At 51.0% G+C, this 22,971-nt stretch overlaps 1 protein-coding gene across 1 annotated transcript in view; it reads right to left on the bottom strand.

Moving 5' to 3' along the window:
• Positions 1 to 1,502: 1,502 nt before the first annotated feature.
• SAMM50 (SAMM50 sorting and assembly machinery component) overlaps positions 1,503 to 22,971 on the bottom strand; it is a 35,206-nt gene continuing 13,737 nt past the window's right edge. Inside the window, exons 8-15 of the mRNA XM_034987334.1 lie at positions 20,903 to 21,031; positions 20,330 to 20,401; positions 19,437 to 19,523; positions 16,825 to 16,895; positions 14,232 to 14,299; positions 9,391 to 9,537; positions 8,536 to 8,677; positions 1,503 to 1,682 (exon numbers count right to left, since the gene is read on the bottom strand). Coding sequence (XP_034843225.1) covers positions 1,637 to 1,682; positions 8,536 to 8,677; positions 9,391 to 9,537; positions 14,232 to 14,299; positions 16,825 to 16,895; positions 19,437 to 19,523; positions 20,330 to 20,401; positions 20,903 to 21,031 — 762 coding nt within the window. The 3' untranslated portion in view covers positions 1,503 to 1,636. The remainder of the gene's footprint in view (positions 1,683 to 8,535; positions 8,678 to 9,390; positions 9,538 to 14,231; positions 14,300 to 16,824; positions 16,896 to 19,436; positions 19,524 to 20,329; positions 20,402 to 20,902; positions 21,032 to 22,971) is intronic.

The raw sequence follows: 22,971 nt of genomic DNA on the forward strand, positions 1-22,971 counted from the left end.
AGAATGTGCTGCTTCTTACAAATTATCTGCAAAATCCCCGTAGTTCACACAGGCAATGGGGGCAAGACAGTCCCTGGAGGGGCCGAGAGCTTGGCCCCAGGATGACAGGGGGCCTTGGTCTCAAGCTGCTCCCAAACCCAAGCTCACTTGGCAAAGACCTAAACAACAAGTTACAGGGAGGACTGCAAGTGACAGGAACTCAGGCCCAGCTAGGAGAGGGGAAAATTCAGTAGTAAAATGCTACTGGGCACCATCTGCAGCCCTGGACATTCCTACAGGAAGAATTCGAAGGAGGCTTATTTTTATTTTTATTTTTTTTAAAGATTTTACTTATTCATTCGAGACACAGAGATACAGAGAGAGAGAGAGAGAGAGCACGAGCAGGGGGAGAGGCAGAGGGAGAAGCAGGCTCCCTGCTGAGCCAGGAGCCAGATGTGGGGCTCGATCCCAGGACCCTGGGACCATGACCCGAGCCGAGGGCAGATGCTTAACCATCTGAGCCACCCAGGCACCCCTCGAAGGAGGTTTAACTTACAAAAAAAATTTTTTTCACGTGACTAATTAAGTATATCCTGAAAATATTACTTTTGAGAGATATGAGGTTATGTGCAGGAGAGTAACAGCCCCCCTAAGATGTCTGTGTTCTAATTCCTGGAACCTGTGACCATCACATAACATGATAAGGGGGAATTAAGGTCACAGACAGACCCGAGGTTGCTGATCTTAAAATAAGAGTAGCGGGGCTGTCCAGGAGCGCCCAATGTACTCACGAGGGTCTGAGAAAGCACCGGGGAGGCAAGAACCAGAGAGAGAGACGGGCAAATGCTCTGCAGCTGGCTTGGAAAATACAGGATGGGACTGTGAGCCAGGGAACGCAGGCGCCCCTAGAAGCCGTGAGGCCAGGAAACGGATTCTCCCCTGGAGCCTCCAGAAGGAACACAGTGGTGCGGACACTGATTTCGGTGAGGCCCATCAGGACTTCTGACCTCCAGGCCACAAGATGGTTGTTTTGTGTTGTTCTAAGCTCTAGGTTTGTGGTAATTTGTTAGAGTAGCTTCAGGCAGCTGGTATACTCGTCTCATTAATGCTATTACCTCTAAAGAACACATTTTTCCTCTCTGCCTCAGTGTCCCCAATGTGCCACATGTTCCTTCCACGCCACCCACGTGCATTTAAAGGGCTCCAACCCCCGGAACTGTGGCTGTGGCACCCACCAGCGGGGTCCCCCTGCGGCATCGCCAGAGACTGCGCCCTCCACCAGCGCCCGGGCCTCCCCTGGGGCTCTGCCGAGTACTTCCGGTGCACGGGAACCAGACGCAGAGGCTCCAGGAGCCTGGGAGGAAAAGCAATCAGGGCACCGTGTGATGGGACCTTCCGGCTCGCCGGTCCACATGGAAGAACATGGGGCACCTTTAAATGTCCCGCCCCTTCCACACGGTCCTCTGGAAAAGCCAGCGTCGTACACAGAGCAGGGGGAAAGCAAATCATATCCACGATGCCTCTGAGTATTTGTCTTTAAAATTTATTGACGTGGTTTCCCACGAGGACTGCACAGAACGGCGCGTTTACTCGGCAAGAAGGTGCATGGCCCCGAGTCCCAGGGCTCCTCCTGCAGGCTCTGGAGCACGTGTGTCAGCTACAGGAACCTGATCCCAGCTCCAAACTGGACACCATCACAAGTCCTAAAAAAGTAAAGGGCAGACAGTCAATGCTCACCCCCTATCATCACAAGACCATACCCAGCACCTCTCTTCCTGTCTCCAGCACAAGCCATGGGGGGGGAACAACTCGGCCACTCTGGGGGGGCGCCCCGCCTCCACCCTCCTCTCCTGCCACGGCTCCGCCCCTGAGCCCTGCGCCTTCCTCCCTTGCTGGCTTAAGAACCAGCCTTGGGAGGATAAAAACACGGTAACAGGGGCGCCTGGGTGGCTCAGTCGTTAAGCGTCTGCCTTCGGCTCAGGTCATGATCCCAGGGTCCTGGGATCGAGCCCTGCATTGGGCTCCCTGCTCAGCGGGAAGCCAGCTTCTCCCTCTCCCACTCCCCCTACTTGTGTTCCCTCTCTTGCTGTGTTTCTCTGTCAAATAAATAAAATCTTAAAAAAAAAAACACCACAGTAACACGTGGGGACACAGATCCCCCTTTACTGCTCCCTCCCCACCTCCTTTGCGGTCATCCAATTCTGTCCTAAGTAGCAAAATGAAAAGAAGGACCCAGGGGAGAAATGTTATGAACAATACAACCCCTGAGGGGGAAAAAACAGCTTTGTGTGTATTTCTAAGGCTACCAGGCAAGGCTTTCTGTGCAGAGCAGAGCAGTGACAAGAGAGGTATCCTGGCTGGAAGCAACGGAGGTAGCTGTGGAAGGCACCTGGCAAAGCACAGCATGCAGTGGGGTTGGGGAGGACAGGTAGGCACAGAGAGCAGGGGGGATGGGAGGTAGAGACGGAAGGACAGAGGAGGAGGGAGCAGGGAGGACAGGAGGAAGCAGGGAGGACGGAGGAGGGAACAGGGAGGATGGAGGAGGGAGCAGGGAGGATGGAGGGAGCAGCAAGGAGGGGGCAGGGAGGACAGAGTAGGAAGCAGGGAGGACGGAGGAAGCAGGAAGGATGGAGGAGGGAGCAGGGAGGAGGAAGGAGGCAGAGCAGGGAGAGTGCAGAGGGCGGGAAGACGGAGCAGGAGAAATGAGGAGGATGGAAAGGGAGCAGGGAGGGCAGCAGAACTTGGGCCAGCCCAGGCCCTGGAAGGGCTCCAGGGGCTTATGACCACAGCAGCATCCGCAGCCCAACAGGGTCCCCCTGCCACTTCTCAGAACCTGCTCCTGACCCAGGAAAAGGAAGGGTGCAAAGAAGTCACACTGCTTACAGTACTGGTGACAAGCTGACCCTCTACAGGTTTTATTCTGTGGATTGTCCTCCTCGAGCTGCTGGCAGACCACAGAGCCCATGTTCAGACAAGCAAGTAGGATGAGTGGCAAGGCTCCAGTCCCAGCAGGAGGAGAGCGGGCCCCTCGGCCCAGACACCAGAGCACCTACAGGCTCCTGTTCCCACGAAGGCTTAGGCCACAGCCTGGCCACCCCCAAAATTAGAGTCCCTGGGCCACAGCCAGCACCTGTCCTGCTGACTCCACAGTGGAGGCGGAGGGCAGACTCCTACGCTGGCCCGCGCAACTCTGCCCACCTGGAGGCTGTGCCCAGGGCCGGACGGCTGCTAGACGTGGGACAGAGGGGCTTGGCCCGGGGACCTCAACGCCAGGAGGCCTAAGCCTCACGGAAAAATGGCATCCTGAATCCCAAACAGCAGCTGACAGTGCATTTGCGGAACAGAGCATCTTCGCAAGTTGTGGACAATTTCCAGAAAAAACTGGACAACAAGAATGGCTCCTTCAGGGGTGCCTGGCAGGCTCAGTCAGCAGAGCACACGATCTTGATCTTGGGGTTGTGAGTTCAAGCCCCACACTGGGTGTAGAGATTAAAAGTTTAAAAAAAAGAAAGAAAGAAAGAATTGCTCCTACATTCAGAGGAAAGTTGATGATTTTATTGTCCTAACACTCATGCTCTTGCCCAATCTCAGGGTTTATAGCGATATGAAAACCAGCAGGGAATTGTTCTTTTCCAACCTATGAGTGAGGGAACAAAACCCCTGATCTATTAAGAGATTCGAGGCAGACCACTGTCCCCATCGCTAGGACCCCCTGCAGGACTGCGGTGCTCACTGGCCAATGGCATTAGGAGTGCCCTAGCCAGAAGGGACGGTGGCAGGCCCTTGGGGACTGACGGTAAAGCACGCCAATGTCCTTAGAAAGGCAAAGACCTACAACCAAAGCCAGGGCTGCATTTGTACAAGTTCTGTTCGAATCGAAATGATCTGCTTCTTCCCTTTCCACCATCGGGTCCATAACAGGGGTCCACGCCTGCACTCACTCCTGAGAACAAGGCCTGACAATAAGCCACGGGACAAAATGTCAGTCAGGCCCTGGCTTCTGTGATTCAGGAACAAGCGGGCATTCCGACAAAGGCTCACTGGCTCAAACCCTGAGTAGACGAACCGCACCACGTGCACAAGATGGGGTTCAGAGACCGCAGGATCACAGGGAGGAGAAGGCGCCCACTACTATACAACAGCGTCTCACAGGGACACGAGGCCCATGCCACTGAGGCAGCGTCACCAAAACATCTATCCTTCTGTCGTGTGGCCATTCCAGAATCAGCTCGTCCGGGTCTCCCTGGGATCCCCCCCCCCGAGCAGGCCTGGCTGTGTGCACCCTAGAGGCCCCTGCCAGCACTCCACTGCTTCCCACTCAGCACCATGAGGGCCACCATGGGGGTTTCGATGAGGGTCACACCGGCACCCTCCCTCTACTAAGCCCTCAGACCCTGAGCACCGTCCCCCCGCAGTCACACGGGGACAGCAGGTGCCGGCCGGGGAACGCGGCCATGGATAAGGCAGACAAGGACCAGAACTCAAAGACCTTGGCGTGTGCCCGAAGTGAAAAGGCCGGAGAGGAGAGTGGCCGGGACCGAGTGCCTCCCCGAACCTCCCTTCTCCTACAGAATGACAGTCCATGTGCCCCTGGCATTCTGGGCTTGGGCACCTGAGCTCGGCTGCCCTGCGGCCTGGAGTGCCCTGGAGTGCCCTCTCCTGCAAGACCCAGCCCTCCAAGTCAGGAAGCTCCAGCCCAGAAGCCACCTCCCCCAGGAAGCCCTCGCACGCCCTCCCGAGATGAGCCTCTTTCTCATCTCCCCCTTCCTAGAGATGAGCGGCTCTCAGGAGCCCGCCTCCTTCATCCCTGCGTGTCCAGGGGCCGCCCTTAGTGAGCCCAGAGCGACAGAACACTGTTGGGTCTCAGACAAGAGTGCCTGCCGTAAATCACCTCCAGTACGAAATTTAGCCAACACTTCAAAGCTACTTCTGTTTGTGTAAAGGTCTGAAATCCTAATTAGAGAGCGTCTGCTTTAAGAGTGGGGGGACGTCTACAGCTGATTCCCACACACACAATCCTCTGTCCTGCTACTGCCTAATTTCAGAAATGAAGATCAAATTCTCACAGCATCACCCAAACTTCACAGAATTCCCAGTTTGATGATGAAGCTTCAAACACAGCCGCACACAGAGTAAAAGCAAGTTTCACATTCGAGGGTAACCAGGCTGGCCCCGCGCAGGGGACGCTGGGCACAAAAAGCGCGTGCAGTAAGCAGCACGACCGGGGGTCACCGAGCAGAGCCGCTGCCTGACTGGAGGAGCAGAGGCGCTTCCTTATGTTCTGGTCTTTAAAGATCATGTGCACAGCATGCTTCCTCCTTCTGGAAGAAACCACATTTGAAATTCATCTCGAAACAGATTTTTCCAATTTAGAGAGAGGCAAAGCTGAAAGGTGAACGGAAGCAAGCATTCTCTGTAAAGATTCTATGAATGGGGGAAAGACGCGGGGCTCCCGAGCGGGTGAGGGACCCTCAGAGCACAGCGACATCCAGTGGCCTCGAGCAACACCGCAACCATGGTGAGGACAGCCGGCAGGCTGAGCTGAAGGACAGGAGGCCCACAGCCCCAGGGACTTGCCCCAAGTCACGTGGGGGGAGGGGACACAGGGCAGGGCTGGCCCCGGGGGGCTGCGCTCTCGAACCAGCTGAGGGGGAGGGCAGTAGTTCTCAGTGGGTGACGGTCACTCGGTGACACAGACAATACAGCTAAAAAGCCACATTCACTTCCGGTTTTCTTTGTAATAAAAAATATTTAGAATGTATTTACTTACATAATTTGCACTAATATTAACAGAGTTAATCCAAACTGATCGATCATCATGGCAAGAACCTATACAATCTCTGAGATCGGAAGGTGCGTATACAATTCAAGTTTGAATAAGACCTTCCAAGAAGATGAGCGAGGAGATGATTTTTATCTTTCTGCAGTTAATACTCGAGGTGCAGAGACAGCAGCGTGGGGAGGAAAGGAGCACCGCGTCTCACGTCTGGGCCCTCACAAGAGCGAGGAGCTGGTGTCGATGCTCTGTGCTTACGTGGTTTTGGTGCAGAGGGAAAGGCGCCAGCGTTGGCCTCAGGCAGGCCTGGTCCTGCTGCTGAGCTGACCTCAGACCCTGCCAAGGCTGCTGTCCTTGTCTGTGAAAGGGGTAACAGCCTCCCCTGCACAGAGCTGCTGGGAGGCTTCCATAATCACATCAAGCGCTTAGCCGGGCGTCTCACACAAGGTAAGCGTTCAATAAATGCCAATGATCGCCTTCCCTCCACAAAACGTTATAACTGTTCTCAGAAGAGACACAGAGATGGTCTCCCTCAGAGCGTGATTGGTCCACAAGCATCAGCTTCACCAAGGGAGGGCATCAGGAATGCGGCGTCCCAGGGCCACCCCACACCCGGGAGTGTCTGCCTTTACCAGAGTCCCCAGTGGAGTCAGAGGCACATGACAATTTGAGAAGCGCAGGCTCAGGGGGCTTCAGCACCGACATCTGACTTCATCCTGGTGTTGGTGTGGGCTCGGCACCTGCCCCTCCGGTGCTCCCAATTAGCACCTGGGCGTTAAGCCAGGGAGACCCACATTCTCACCTGCGGTGGGAACATGGCTTTGCAGAACGCAGCCTGCAGGACTATGCTCATGGACCCGAGACTGTAAACGTGGGGATCTGCTAAAAAGTTACCTAATGCGCAAACCTCGCTCTAGGAGAAAAATGCCCGTTTTCACATTTCATTATCTCTGAAACCAGCAAACGAAATCCCATCTGTAGCGCGTCTCAAACACAGCCAGGTGCAGCCGATGCATAAGCGGAGGGAAAATGTCTCCAAAGGGAACATGCTTTGCTTCCTATGTGAGAAGGGCCACAGTGAGTCCTCCAGGAGCAACAACATGAGCAGGAACCGACCTTTACTGACAGAACACTGAGCACTGTTCCCAGTGCTTCACGGGCATGAATTCATTCAGGCATGGTCACAAGCACCCATTCTCTATGCAAGAAAACTGAGACCCAGAGCAGTTAGGTCACTGGCTCTGGGTCACACAGCCACAGAGTGGCTGAGCTGGGATCCAAGCCTGGATAGCCGGGCTCCTGCACAGCCAGCCTGCACAACCAAACCCTTTCCAGCGCTGGCTGTGTGCGGAGAACAGGCACGGGGTGGACGTGAGGTACCAGCCGAGGAGGGGCTGGCCGCAGGGCTGTGGACATCCCTGGGGGCCAGGGCAGCCCCGCAGCCAGAACCAGCCTCCCAGGTAGAGACTGAGGGGCAGAGGCTAGTGATTGGATAACCGTAAGGGATCTGGACGACAGATCCCGAGCTGCAGCGAAGAACTGGTGCTTTCTTAAAAGCCTGCTAAAGCGGCTACCCCGTAAAAAGCACCACCACCTACCACACTGAAGTAGAAGACAGTGGGAGGAAAACCAGTGCAGTTTTTCCTTAAACGAGGACAAACTCCAACATCACGCTGGAGACTTGGGCTATGACTCAGACAGCACCAGCATTGGGTGGCCACGTAAGTGTAGACGGAACGCCAAAAAGAAAAAAATAGAGCCCAGAGTCCTGAATGCATTAGCGTGAAAATAACGAGAGAGAATACAGACGCTGCTATGGGCAGAATGTTGGCGTCCCCCCAGAATTCATATGTTAAAGCCCTAACCGCGAGATGGTATTGGGGAGTGAGGCCTTTGGGGGTTCATTAGGTTTAGATGAGATGACGTTATGAAGGTGGGGCCCCCACGGTGGGGTTGGTGTCCTTATAAGAAGAGACATCAGAGAGCTAGCTTGCTTCTCTCTTTGCCACGTGAAGACACAGAAAGAAGGGTTCCGTCCACAAGCCAGGAAGAGAGCCCTCACCAGGAACAGAACCGGCCAGGACCCTGATCCTGGACTTCGAGCCTCCAGGAGATGAGGCACAAATGTCTGTAGTTTAGACCCCCAGTCTGTGGTATTTTCTTAGAGCAGCCCCACCTAATACAGACCAAGACCCTACTTCTGGATTTCTCAAAATGTATGCAATGGATACCATATAAACCAAGAAATGGAATTTCTATAGCTGTAAATGACCTCATGCCATATCCATCCACATAATATTTAGCAAATCTTGCTCAGTAAGAGGACTGGTGGAGAAAGGCCAAGATGGCGGGTTCCTCTGCTCCCGAGAGAAGGCTCCGGAGAACGAGTCCTCTGTGGCCAGGAGCAAAGCCTTGTCTCCTCCAACTCGAGTTCCTGGTCTGCAAAGTCACCCACCAGAAATACCTCATTCCATTTTTAACAAGCAAGATCAATAATGCCTCTTCAATTCCTCCAGCCAGACCCGTGAAGGGGCCCCCATTACTTGGCAACGGTGAATGCAAACAGAATGAGGTGGGGGAACACGTCACATTTTTCCTCCAAACTGGATGGAGAAAAACCCAATGAAGGAAAATTTACTTTCATTCTTTTGCTAACTATTGAATTTCTCCTCAAATCTTGACTCTTAAAAGCCACTGACAAAAATGATTAACCATGTCCACAATGAAACAAAATTGCTGGATGATGCAACATAACTGGGGGAAGAACCCCTAGCACCTACCTGTCCCCCTTCTGCACGCCCATGGGAACACAGTAATTCAGTTCCAGCCGGGCGATGTTGCCAAGCCTGAGGACGATGCCGGCACCGTAAGACCAGCGGATGCACTCGGCCAGCTTCCGGATATGAGCCTTGGGGCCCTCCCCTGCAGAGAGAGAAGAGGACGTGACCAACAGTGTGGAGCCCCTCACAGAGCTGTCCTCACACAAGCCCTGGTCCTCCTCCTTGCTGGGTGGCCTTCGGTGACATTTATAGCCAGGGCTGGATATTCAAAGAGAATGCATAAAGTGGGATTAGGACCGAAATCAAAGGAGGGCTTGGGAGTAGACTTCCTACTCACTGCACCAGAAGCCATTCTCCACGCCTGGCCCATTCTGTCCCCTCTGCCCAGAAGGGCATTTCCCCCGCACCCGGCGACCCAGGAAGCCCGGCTCTATGCCTCAGGCTGAGGGGCTTGTCTTCTGTGAAGCGCTCCAGACACCTCTTCAGGTCCCCCTGGCTGGATGCATCTGCCGTGAGTTTCCTCTGGCCCCGAGCCCCCTTGCAGGAGAGGCAAACCCAACTCAGCTCGGGGGTCATAATGACCAGCAGAGAGAAGGTGCCCCAGAAATGTTTGCTGAGTGAACGAATAAGTAGATCTTCACAAGACAGCATTCGATGACGCTTTTTCATGTGTTTTTCATTCAACAACTTTACTCTGAGCACCGCTATCAGGCGCTTGAGGAATTTTTTTAAAGTGAGGCCCAGTCGCTAAACATAAAGACTCTATAATCTAACCAAAAGGCAGCTACGGGGGTGCCGTGCTTTAAACACAAGGGCAACCGCGCCCTGACGGTCTCGAGGCAGCCCGGGCCTTACCGTAGTTGAGGTTGCAGAGGTTCCCCGCGTTGAGGAAGAAGTGTGTTCTGAAGAGCTCCCCAAAGCCACCCTGGCCTGGCCGGAAAGGCAGTGGGGTGTACACGTGCAGACCGCCGGCCCAGTACGCCTCTCCACCCAGGTAGTCGCCTAGTCAGGGGACAGGGGCAGAAGAAGACAGAGACGCACACATTCGGAATCACGCGGAAGTCTCTACAGGCGAGACACGGGCCACGTGCAGAACACCCAGCACTCAGGCTCTGTGAGTGGTGGCCCGTCTAACTCCCGGTGTTGGCCTCACTTTGAAGTCTTTCTTTTTCGCCTGGCTTATCTTATAAGCTTTAACTGGGGGAAAAAAATGCTAGTGTAGTTTAGAAAAGAATGAAATCAGAAATTTATCAAACCATACAACGGCTGGAATAAAACAACTGAACTCATGGGCGTCGCCTTGTCCACGACTGCAGATGACCAGATCGTGGCTGCCTGGCAGGTCAGACGGCTTCCTCGGCAACAACTTCGAGGCCACGAGACAGGAGACGGAATGCAGAATGGGCCTTTGCCATTTCTGGAAGGGCTGCGCATGCTATTAATCAAAAGACAAACGGCGTCTACTGCCCGCCGGGGAAGGAAGCGGTGTCCCAGCTTGACGTGTCCAGGGAAGAGACTCGGTTTTGAAAGTTCATGGCCACTTAGGGTTTATCTGTTTTTGCCCAAGGTTATTTTTTGCCAAAATTCAAGACTATCTGCTGAAAGTACATAAATGCATTATTTCTAAAAAATGCTCCTATCCGTTCCATTTTAACTACAAATAGCTATAACATTAAAGCAACATGAAAACGAATAAAAATAGCCCTGAATGTTTATACTTTGTTGCAAAATACCATTTATAAAGTGTCTTAGTATTCCTTAATACAAAATGATGGATCATAACAAAAGTGAGTTGTCTCCAAGATTAACCTCAAGGAATAACCTGCTTGTCCACCTCAAGACCAGCCATCTCATCAATCTCTGCTTTAGTAGCAAAGTTCTAGAGGGAACAGAAATGGACAAGTAACAGGAGGTCAGCTGTGTTTGCTTTTCATTTCCCAGTAATTACACACCTCTTAAATAATCTTATTAAATAAAATAATTATTTTACTCTGGTCACAAAAGTAATACATTCACTGTAGAAAATATGATAAGTAAAGGGAAGTAGAAAAAAAGGAAAATATCCTTTAATTTTTCCTATTCAGAGATAATCAGCTAACATCCTGGTGCCTTTCATCCAGTGAACTGTCATGAATAATTGAGAAAAAAACAACTGAGTCATCGCATACATATATACATAGATATATACCTCAGTCCTGCTTTAAAAAAGCTGGCTTAATAGTTTAATATGTCTTAAGCACTTTCATCTAATACTTTCTATTGTTTGGAAATGTGATTTAAGTATTTTTTAAAGATTTTATTCATTTATTTGTCAGAGAGAGAGAGCACAAGCAGGGGGAGCTGCAGGCAGAGGGAGAAGCAGGCTCCCCACTGAGCAAGGAGCCTGACGTGGGGCTCGATCCCAGGACCCAAGGATCATGACCTGAGCCGAAGGCCGACGCTTCACCGACTGAGCCACCCAGGCACCCCTGGAAATGTGATTTAGATGCCTGAATGATCAAATGGGTACCACACGTACCTAATCCTGTCTACTGTCATGTTGGTGTCTAATTTCTTGTGATGGATATTAGTCTGTCATGAGTCTCCTTAAACACACAAATATTTAAAACCTCGTCTTGCAGTATAATCTACGTACAGAAAAGTATACACACGTCCTAAGTACACTGCTCAGTATATTTCCCTACAGGGAACACACACCTGTATGACAAGCACCCAGACTGAGACTCTGGCATGTGCAGCCCCCCAAAGACTCTGCTCTCCTTGCTAACCACGCCCCTGCTGGCCAACAGCACAAATTGTTCTAGCCCTCTCAAAACGTTACATGGACAGAGCCACACTTGACACCTCCTCTGGGTCTGGCCTTGCTGTTGCTGGTCCTGCACGTTTCTGAGGCTCGTTTATGCCATATTCAGCCAGCGGCTCTAACTCGCTCACCCTGCTCTACAGAACAGTCCACAGTGTGAAGATACCACTACTTATTTGCCCATTCTATGTTGATGGGCATTTGGGTTTCTAGGTTTCAGTTTGGAGCTATTATTATTAGTGCTCAATATTTTAGGCTCCTGATATACACTGTTAAATTGCTTTCACTAGGGCGCCTGGGTGGCTCAGTTGGTTAAGCGACTGCCTTCGGCTCAGGTCATGATCCCAGGGTCCTGGGATCGAGCCCCACATCTGCGGGGAGCCTGCTTCTCCCTCTCCCGCTCCCCCTGCTTGTGTTCCCTCTCTCGCTGTGTCTCTCTCTGTCAAATAAATAAATAAAATCTTTATAAAAAAAAAAAATTGCTTTCACTAAAAGTGATGCAATTTACATTCCTGCCCATAGTATCTTACTGATGGCCTATCTAATAGGGTACTAACTGGAACATCATTGTGTTTTAATTTTCAGGCACATGATAGACTCCTAAACTTCCATACAGTCACTATATAATACTTCCTTACAAGAAAAAAAAGAATAAATAAACTATCCCTAATATGTTACTTCTCTTTAAAAAAAAATGACATACTAATAAAGTACTCTAAAAACAAGTGACAAGAAGTATGTATTATGTAAAAAATTTACGCACAGGGTAGTCATTATCTAAAGTAATAAAAGGGTGCCTGGGTGGCTCAGTTGGTTAAGCGACTGCCTTCGGCTCAGGTCATGATCCTGGAGTCCCTGGATCGAGTCCCGCATCGGGCTCCCTGCTCGGCAGGGAGTCTGCTTCTCCCTCTGACCCTCCCCCCTCTCATGTGCTCTCTCTCTCTCATTCTCTCTGTCTCAAATAAATAAATAAAAAATCTTTAAAAAAAAAAATAAAGTAATAAAAAATGGAGACAACAGAGATGTTAAAAGAACAGAAGATCAGGATAGAATATTTTATAATGGAATGGTGTGGAAACATTTAAATGATGTTTTTGAAGATTTTAGGAACATGTGGAAATGCCTTGGATAGAATGTCAAGTGTCAGAGAGTGATCCAGGAAACAGGAATGATTGAAACTGGCTTTCCAGAGAGCAACATAAAGCTTCAAAATGTTCAAAATCCTTTGATCTAGGGATTCTACATCTAGAATGTTACACTATAAAGTAAAATTTAGAGATGAGCACAGAGACTCAATAGGTTATTCACAGATATACTGTTTTCTAATCATAAGAAAAAAGAAAGCCTAGATGTCTGACACTTGGCATGTGATTTAAAGAGATGCCACTTCGGCAACAAGATGAAATACGCAGCCGTGGAAAACGACAGTGTTTCCCTCTCCGATCCACCACCGGCAGGGATGTACAACGGTACGGCCAGTTTGGAAGACGGCCTGGCACTCCCCTACAAAGATTATACAACTTTATCATACGATCCAGCAACTGCTCTAATTGCTGATTCCCCAAATGAGTTGAAACTTTACGTCCAAACAAAAACCTGCACGTGAATGTTTATATCGGCTTTACTCATGACTGCCAAAAATTGGATGTCCGCAACCGAGACGTCCTTCCCTAGGAGGTGTATGGATAAGCAGACAGCAGCGCCAGTCACATGATGGAATATCGTTCAGCGATATAGAAACATGAGCCATCGTGCTGACACGTAAGGAGGAACCTTATATCCGTGTTGCTCAGAGGCCAGGCTGAAAGGGGCACATGCTGTAGGGTTCCGACTGTGTGATACTCTGGAAAGGGCAGGACCAGGGAGAGAGGACGCGGCGCGGGGTTGTCAGGCAGAGCTCAGGAGAGGGAGGGAGGCAGAGCGCAGGAGTCTGGAGGGCGCTGGAACGGTAGGTCCAGGCCACATGCATATGCCAGACCCCATGGCACCGCAGAGCACAAAGGGAGCCCAAGCATGAACTGTGGGATACGGTTTGTAATAACGCCCCAATACCGGCTCACAACTGCAATCAGCGCACCTCGCTAACGCCGATCGACGACAACACTAGGGCAGTGTCCACGGAAACTCGGGTGCTCTCGGCCCAACTTTTCTGTATACCTAAAACTGCTCTCACAACCAGTCTACTAATTTAGCCAAGTTATAGTAGGTCAAGAAGATGAAATAAACTGTCGTTAAAAATGATCAAGCACTCATTCCTAGAAAAATCTTCTTCGCTTGCGTTACTGAGGGCAGTGGGAGAAGCAGGTTAGGACACAGTAAGTAAACATACCAAATGCGAGCACGGAGGCGTGCTTGCTTAAACAACAAATGCTCCCACATATTGTCGCTGGGCAGTGAGATCACAGGTCGGTGCCCAGCATTTTTTGCTTAGATACATTTTCTCATTTTTCTACAGTTCCCTCAACAGGTATCTATCTGTCCGTACCTGCTGTGTGATAAATGCTGTGTTAGGTGCTAATTCTGGGGCGGTGAAATACGAACACCTATTATTGTGGTAATTGAAACAAGCATAGTTACCCTTGAACAGGACGCTGTGAACCAGGCAAGCCCACTTACACGCCAATTTTCCATCAGTACGGTTCTGTAAACGTGTTTTCTCCTTATGATTTTTTTAAGAACACATTCTTTTCTCCAGCTCACCTCATCGTAAGAATACAGTAGGATACATACAACCTACAAAATCGGTGTTAAACTGTTTATGTTACTGATGAGGCTTCTGGTAGGTGCCCCTAACCTCCTCCCCACTCCGCTGTTCAAGGGTCTAGTGTACATGCTTTCACAAATGAGATGTGACCCTAATCTTGTCTTGGCGGTCTTACAGGGAAAGCCTCACCTTCACTCTGCGGCCCAACGCTGTGCATGCTGAACCCACGCACACTGGTTGGTCCTCCGAGGTAAAACCTACAACAGAATAGCAGATGTCAGAAGAAAACCACCAGGTGGAAACCTACAAAGTACAGTGAAAGTGCAGAAAACATACAAGTGAGGCTCACGTTCGGTACTGGATTGTCGCCGACATTGTCCCACGGCAAAACTTTTAAGGATCGGGAGGATGCACTGGAGTACGGTGACTTTCATAAAAATCTAAACCAAAATCTAAACACTTCAAACTTCTGGGGATGTAAGTGAGATAAAAGGCACAACTAAAGACCCTTCTTTAGAAAAGAAGGACATGGGGACTGTCCATTATAAAGGAATTATCTGCTGTCCGTAAGAATTCATTATGTAACAGCTCTGTTGCAAAACGGCCTCCTAGGTGTTCACATGCAACGTTAAGTTAAAAAAAAGGCAAGATAAAAATTATGTAACGGTATGATCCCAATTTTACAAAAAGAGGAAAATAATACTAGAAAAAAAGACCAAAATAGAATTATTGTTATTCTGAGTTTTTTTAATATTTTCTACAGTGATTGTATAATTAGAAAAAAATTATTACAATTTAAAAAATGAATTCTCGTATTCCTAATGGACTGGGTTACCACACTCTCTAGAATGCTCTCTGAACAAAATTAAAGGCGTGAATTAAAAATTACTTAGAAACCCCATCCACTTGCTGTGAAACCTAACACCTTATCAGAAGCCGACTCTAGGCCATGCTGAGAACAGGATAATGAAGTAAAATGATGAGGGGAGTGGTGGGGCCGCACAAGGCCAGCAGCTGCCCCCCGCTCCCCGCCCCTGCCGACCCAGGAAGCCACATTTGGCTGCGGGGAGCAGTCCACACGCCTGGAACAGTGCAGAGGGAACAGGGCACGGTCTCTCCCATTTTCCTACCACATAAAGCCTCGATGAATGTATTCATTTGAACTTGAGTTTAAAAGTCTATAAACGTGTTTTTTAACATTTGGGATTTCTAAGCAACGCCTTTCTGAATGCTCCATTAACATTATGGAAACAAACAGCAAGCTCCATTTACTTTTTTTAAAAAATGATAAATCACACATATTCTTTGGAGATAATTAAAATGATCCAGGAAGCACAAAAAGCAAGAAGTCCTCTCCACCCCCACATCCTGATCCCCAGAGCTGATGCTATCCCTGGGCTGGTGGCTGGCCTTCTAGACCCCTGGTGCTATCCATGCAAACACAGATGTGCACACGGGAGCTTCTGCCCTGATTCGAGAGCAGTCTGCTCAATGTGAGCGCATGACAATTTTAACTTGTAGACATCTACCTCGTTCTTTTTCATCATTACAGTCTCTTTAGAATGCCTGTATCTGAATTTAATAATTTCTATACTGGCAGTTTTCAAATTTTTGCTATTCTCAACAATGCTACAATGGACATCCTTGTACATAAATCTCTGTACATTTATAAATGTATTTCTACAAATTAAATTCAGAGAGATGAAAGTGATAGGTCCTAGAGCTTACAAATTAAAAATTTTTACATTTCCAAACTGTCTCCCATCAACTAGGCTAAACTAGTTTAAACTAAAACATTTTAACTAATGCAAGGTTAAAAAAAAAGTTTCTTGCCCTCAAGAACAATTATTAGTATTTCAAAGCCAACAAGCATGATTTCATACTCTGCTGATAGGAGTATAAATTGCTATAAGTTTTCTAAAAAGCAGTCTCCAGCAACATTCTTGATAAGCTTTAAAAAATGTTCATATTCTTTTGAGACAGTACTTCCACATTTAGGAATCTCTCCTCAGAAAATAAAATGAACAAAACTTTACAGAGTCACATTTACAGGGTTACTTAGATGCAAATAATGAAAAATTAAAATGCAGCTTTTGAACCATTTCTCATGACTTGGTGAATGGGTTTACTCCATATTTTTTTAAAACATTTTAGGGGAGAACACAGGGGCACCTGGCTGGCTCAGGGGGTGGAGCATGTGACTCTTGATCTAAGGTTTGTGGGTTCAAGCCCCACACTGGATGTAGAGATTACTTTAAAAATAAAATCTTTAAAACAGAATTTTTAAAAATTAAAAAATCAAAAGCAGAGAGAACATAAAAGTGTATGCAAATTACAGTATATCAACAACTTAATACAGACGTGTATATAAATTTACGTGTATATACACGCACAAAAGCACACATCCACAAGTAACAGACTCAAAGGAAATAGTCCCAAATGTTAACTCTGCTTATCATTGAGCAGGACTTTTTTTTTTACTTCCTTAAATGTTTCTCTGTATTTCTGCGATGCGAATGAACTGTATTCTTTCATGCTCAACAGGGAATGTTAAGATTTTTCATATTACGAAGTTAATTCCCTCCCCCTCAAAAAAGCAAAACATATTAGTATGAAGTATATTGGATTTTTTGAAGTTACCTGTAACATAAAAACTAAAGTAAAATTTGAAATATTGGCTCTCCTAAACAGTTAAGCTTCTCTAAAATAACTTATAAGGAACCAACCAAAAAGAGCCAAAGGAGAGCATCTGCAAGTCACTCACTCACTCGTTATTCCTTACCTGTCCGCAATACTTGATGGTTTATCGCCAAGGGGCACCAGCATCCCACCCCAGAGAGACGCTGAGAAAACCTGTGGCAACACAAGCAGGGAGCCGTGATCTTTGGCACTCCTTCCCCGCAATGAGCGTCCGCGCTGGCCGCCGCACCGTGCAGAGCTCTGGGTCGGGGCGCGGGGCTACAGACTGGGGACGTCGGACTGTGCAGCTGAGGCGCTACAGTTGATGGGGTTTTGTGGACACTTTTATGAAGACACAGCAAACACGAGCACACACCAAGCCCAACGCCCAAGCAAGGCAGGGCTCTCTTGGCTTCCGTTCCAACACAGGGCAGCCCCCCGCTTCCCCGCGGGGTGAGGCTGAGCCCGGGGGGAGACACACACTGTCCGGCCAGGGGGCAGCAGCGCCTTCACTTCGGCCCCCGACCCTAGCAGACCCAGAGAGTGGCCAGCAGCCCCTCCTGCTTCCCCACAGGCACCCCCACTTGCCTTGATGGTGATGCCACACTGGGCCTCCCTCCAGACAGAAACTAGTTTCAACAAGGGGCCCAAAGCCCTCTACCATCTGGTCCAACCTCTGTCCTCCCTGTGCTGTCCCCCCTCCTCACCCTGTCTGGTCATGGCAGCCCCCTGGCCCGTCCGGGAACATGCTGTAGCTCCTGCCCAGAGAGCCTACAGCTGGCTCCCTGGCTTGGTTCTGGGCTGTGCTGCCTCACCCAGACGCTTTCCCGGACGATCTTCAATGGACCGCACCCCCTTTGGGCCACTTTCTCTTTACTCTGTTTTATAATTCTTCGTAACACTTGCCACCTGCTAAACTGTACACACACGTGCTTGCTTGTGGGTCTCCCCTCACTAGAACGTGAGGGGGTGGGAACAGTGTTTTACGTGGTGAGGCACCCTTAACGCCCAGGCAGTGCCGGGCAGCCGACAGAGATGTGGAGGGCGGATGGGGAGGTGAGTGCGTGCGTGATGAGCGGTACCCAGAGAAAGGCACAGGAACTGAACGCACAGTGCAGGAACCCCGATTGTGGTCTGGAGGCCAGAGGAGTTCTACAGGAGATACGCCAAAGTCTTAAAAAGGCAGGGAACGAGGGGCCGGTGAACAGCTGAAAGAAGGGACCTACAGCCAGCAGAGGACAAAGTCCAAGTGCCTGGAAGTAAGAGAGCCTGGTCCTTTTGGGAAACGAGAAGGAGCTGAGCAGAACCAAAGCACAGGGAGCGGGGAGAGAGACGAGCCCGAAGACTAAGCGTGACACCAACAGTGCCCACCTCACGCGGGACAGCGGTACTGTTAAGACTTGCATCTCACAAAGAGCAGCACGTCTGCAGCGTGGAGGAGAAGGGGGAGCGACACTCATCAGAAAGGGACATCACAACCAAGGTGCGAAAGCGCAGCATGGGATCTGGGTGACACTGAGCAGGCAGAAGAGGCAGGGCTGGGTGCTCAGTGGCCTTCAGGGTGAGGACTCCTCCAAGCAGTTAGGGAGGTCAAGGGCAGCTGGGTCAACAGCTGTACAAGCCAGTGGAACTGGGAGCCCGGGTGCGGGGAAAGTAATAGTTGGTTTCAGACACGCTGAATTTGAAGCGTCCCTGAGGAGCAGAGTGGAAACACCCGGCAGCATGTGACTCTGGCACCAAGGAGAGCTGTGCCAAGCACACGGGCGGGACGAGATCCTCTAGGGAGAGTGGCAGCGTAGGACACCCCCACGAGAATCTAGGGGGGACACTCGCAAGGTGGGAGTGCAGCAAGCCTCGAAAGGACCCCGCAAAGAGGAAGTGGACACGTGGAAGGAGGACACAGTCATGATGGAGTCCAGTGAGGACAGCGTCGAGTGCAGTGGCGAGGGCCGGGGAGGGGGCCGGGAGGAGCTCGCCGACTGGACAACGCGGGGGCCTCCGGACCAGCAGCGGCAGGGGAAAGGCAGGAACCACATGCAAGAAGCAACGACACCAGGCCTGACTGGGGGCAGTGGTAAGTGACTGTAGAAGCAGACACGCGTGCCATCTCATTAAAGCTCACTCCTCGCCCCGCGTTTGGTGGTGGCGAAGGGCAGAGGTGGTGTGTGTGTCGCAGGGGGGCACAGAGAGCTGTCCCCAGTCTCCCCAGCCCTGGGAGGACTGGAGAACGAGCCGAGGGGCTCCTCTGCCTCGGTCAGAATCAGGTCACTTACTCCTCATTCCTGAGCAAATCAGGAGAAACCAAACCAAACCGGATTAAAGATTTAAAAAGAAATTCCCGGAAGTGCCCAGAGTCCTGCAGACTCAGCAAAATAAGGTGAAGCCTTGGAATTTCTTTGGAAGGGACCTCAGAGGGAAAGGAAGTGCATTCCTCTGCCCTCCAGACACATTTCCATGATGGCCCCGAGCTGACAAATGGGGAAGGGGCTCTCCTGGGGTCCCACATAAAATGACTGACAGGTTCTTCTTGAAGAGAGAAACGATCACTTCTCCCCAGAGTATCCTCAATTCCAGCTAAATTGAAAAGATCGAGCACTTCAGTTTCAAGCACTAACGTTCTGGGCTTCCCCTCTGGATGATGCTTTTACTATCCAGGAATTGAGTTTCCAAAAACAAGGGATAAAAATACAGGTGAAGGTCTGGCTGGATACTCACTGAATCGAGTAAAAGTTGTTTATTCAACTGAAGCTCGAAATCTTCTTTTATGAAGCTCACGTCCCCTCCAGTGTAGCCGGCCAGCTCCTGTTGGCGAAGGATCCGCATGTCAAATAGAGCAAACAGACTTACTACACCAGCTCCAAAACCATGTCACTCCAAGTACTATTTACTTTTGTTGTTCTGTATTTTTAAAAAGGCAGATCGCTTCTGTCTGTCCCCTAGAAGCTCCATTCTGTTATTCTAGTTGTTCTAGATGGTACCAGGGGACTGACATAACACAGAATCCTCAAACATACTGACTGCGCAGAGTATGTTATGTTATGTTATGTTACTCCTGTATGTGGGGAGAAACACTGGCCACGGGAACATTCTGCTGCGTGATATGGCTTGTTTGGCCTACTCGGTGTTTGAAAAAAAGAATTAGCCAATCTTGCACAATTGGGCATATTTGATGTAAAAATCTGATTTCTAGTTGGTCCTCTGATCCTGAAGATCAGGCAGACAGCGCAACAGTGCGCCCCCCTGTTGGCATCCACCCCGGGGACCCTCAGGTGTAGGAGTTACCCTCCCTGCCTTGAGGTGGTCTCTTACTGGTGACCAAGGGATTAGCTCAGCCAAGCCTCAACTTTCCTCCCTGCCTAGTGAGTGACCCCATCCCAAAGGCTAGAACTTTATCTCCCCTCCGCTCTGTGGGGGCAGAACACTGCACTACACGGAGCAGTTCCAGAGCTGGGACCCTCACATGGGACCGACACCCCTGAAAGCCATTCTAGAACAATCTCCATAATTAAAGGAAAGCATTCAATATAGAAAATGTGCCTACTGGGTGGGACTCTCTCCCCTCCCAGGTCACCGAGCCAGCAGGTCGCATGTAAGTAAAGGAATACTACCTGGTTAACTTTCAGCAGAGCACCTCTTCTGGGCAAGATGGAGGAGTTCCGTGAGTCGATGACCATTGCATGCTGAAAGAAACGTGCATCTCAGTATTTCACTTCAAGCCATCGTGTCAAGTAAGAAGGCGTACTTCCTGAGCGCTGACCACAGGCCGCGTGCTGTGCCCAGCCCCTTGCCCTATCACATCACTTCACCTTCAGAAAAGCCCTCTGGGAAGGCAGTTCCTGGTCCCTAATTCACAGGTGAGGGAACCGAGAGGGTGGAGCAGACAATTCATGGTCACCAGCTGGGAGATGCTGACCTGTCGCTCGGCCCATCCTCTCAAGGAGCTTGACCCTGACCTAAGTGAACTCGGCCAGCTTTCAAGCACATCCCACAGTCGGCTCCCAGGCACACCTTCCCATCTCCGCTGACGATGCTTCAACAGAATAATTCGGGGCGAGTGCCCAGAAACTCACAAAGCCGCCAGCAGCCACCCAACCCGTGACCCTTTCCAGTCTGTCCCATTGCTGGCGAAGGCTATTCTCCCAATGCATCTAAATACGTAGTCAAACGAGGAAAGCCCTTACCGAAAGAGATGATTTCAGCGAGTGCCCACTTTCCTTCCGGACAGCAAAGGACGCCGTCCTCGAGAGGCAGCCCAGCTCCCGCCACACGCCCTCCCACTTGACGGTGTGGTTGGTTTTCCATATGGGAAACTGCAAGGACATGGGGGTGGGGGTGGGGGGGCCCACAATAAGCCTTTCTGTGCTGTGCCCACGGGGAGTCGTCCCCCATCAGGCCTCAGAACGAGGCACAGAAATCTTGTTCCAATTAAACACCTAAGATACGTGTTTTGTTTTGTTTTGTTGTTGTTGTTTTTACGGTGTGTGGGAGGGAGGAAAAGAAGGGAAGGCGGGGAAGGGAGGGAGGGAGGGAGAAGGGGAGAGAGCTGTGATCCTGCTCAAAGCAGCAGGACTCTGCTCCGAGCAAGGAGACAGGTGACCTGTGAGAAAGCCACACTCAGCGCCCAGCTTGGTAACCCACAGGCTGCTTTCTGGGCTCTATGACCTGACGCTCGCCCCACCTGGCCCAGTCCCCGGTCCAAAGCCAGTATGAGTGACGGCGGAGACCCACATCAGGCCCCGGGGAAGAGGGAGGAGACGAAGGTGCTCACAAGTGAAGAGCATCCTTCCTGCAGCCAGAGGCCTGAGCCACGTGACCCCCGGGCAAGCAGCACCTGCCTCTTGCCCCGACCCTCTGGCCCCAAAGTCAGGCCCGCCCATCTCAGGTCCCCATCACAGAGAGACACCCAGGTTGCTCTGGAACAGTGAACACTATCTAGTGGCCTCAGGCAGTGTGACGATGATGTGACTCCTACAAGTAAGCCAGGTCACTTCACATTCCCGGCGCGGTCTTTCGCTGGGCATTCCCCGTAGCCCTCAGGCCTGGCTCCCAGGGTGAGAACTCGGGGCCACCCGCCTCAACTCTGGTTCTCATCGAGCATCCACAAGGCACGGTATCAAGCAGCCAGGATCCAGGGCAGCCTTGCCCACCTGCCATTTCCGCACGTAGGGCCACATGAGACTCAGCTACTCCCCCAAATGCCTGAGGAAGGTGCACGGCTGGCCTAAATCATTCCTTCCTTCCTCATAAGGCAGCTCCTAACAAGAGAAGCACAACCGCCCAGAGGAGACACATCTATGTCTCTGTGTTCACAGTCAGAAGGATGAGGCAGGGGCCAGATGGTGCCCTTTTCCTCCAGGAGCTCATCTCTCAAGCCCAGGGCCACCAGCTCCCAGTCCTCTGTCCCTCCCATTCCCCTGGCCCCTCTGCCATGCACCTCCCCAAAGGCCTCGTCCAACAGAGATGGCCTTCACCCCTGCTATGCCTTGGGGCTAAACCAGCTATCTCTAAGCCTCCTAAGAACCTGCTCTTTAAAAGAGGCTTAGAGGGGCACCTGGGTGGCTCAGTTGTTGAGCGTCTGCCTTCGGCTCAGGTCGTGATCCCAGGGTCCTGGGATCGAGCCCTGCATCTGGCTCCCTGCTCAGCCCGAGGCCTGCTTCTCCCTCTCCCACTCCCCCTGCTTGTGTTCCCTCTCTCGCTGTGTCTCTCTGTCAAATAAAGAAATAAAATCTTTTAAAAAATAAAAAATAAAATAAATAAAAAAGGCTTAGAAAAAAGTGATAAAAGGGGCACACGGGAGAGAGGTGGGGAGGGACCCGCACCCCAGGGCTCACCGCCGGTGGCCTCTGGAGAGCTGCTGCCGGGCAGGGGCTGGGAGGGCAGCGCCAGCTGGGCGCCCCCCCACCCCGCCCAGGGCAGAAAGGCGTCCCAAGGCTACTCCCAGGGGACGCGGAGAGGGGGCCACATGGAGAACTGAACATGGAACTGCAAGCGCTCACGTTGCATCCCGAGCCAGGGGCCGCTGGCCCCACTCCGTGCTGGGGGCTTCGTGCCCCTGGTCTGCCCGCGAGGCTGAGGAATGCAAGCGGCCAGTGTCTCCAGTGCCTCAAGGCACCGACCGCAGGGTTCCAGCACGGGTCCCGGACCAGAGCTGCCGGGGCGCGGATGGAGAGAACGTGCCGGCCGTCCTCCCCGAGACGCTGGTTCAGCGGGCAGGCGGGGCCCACGACCTTGCATTTCTAACCAGCTCCCG

This window comes from Mirounga leonina, unplaced genomic scaffold (assembly GCF_011800145.1).
Source record: "Mirounga leonina isolate KUSES-001 unplaced genomic scaffold, KU_Mleo_1.0 Mir_418, whole genome shotgun sequence".
Lineage (NCBI taxonomy): Eukaryota > Metazoa > Chordata > Mammalia > Carnivora > Phocidae > Mirounga > Mirounga leonina.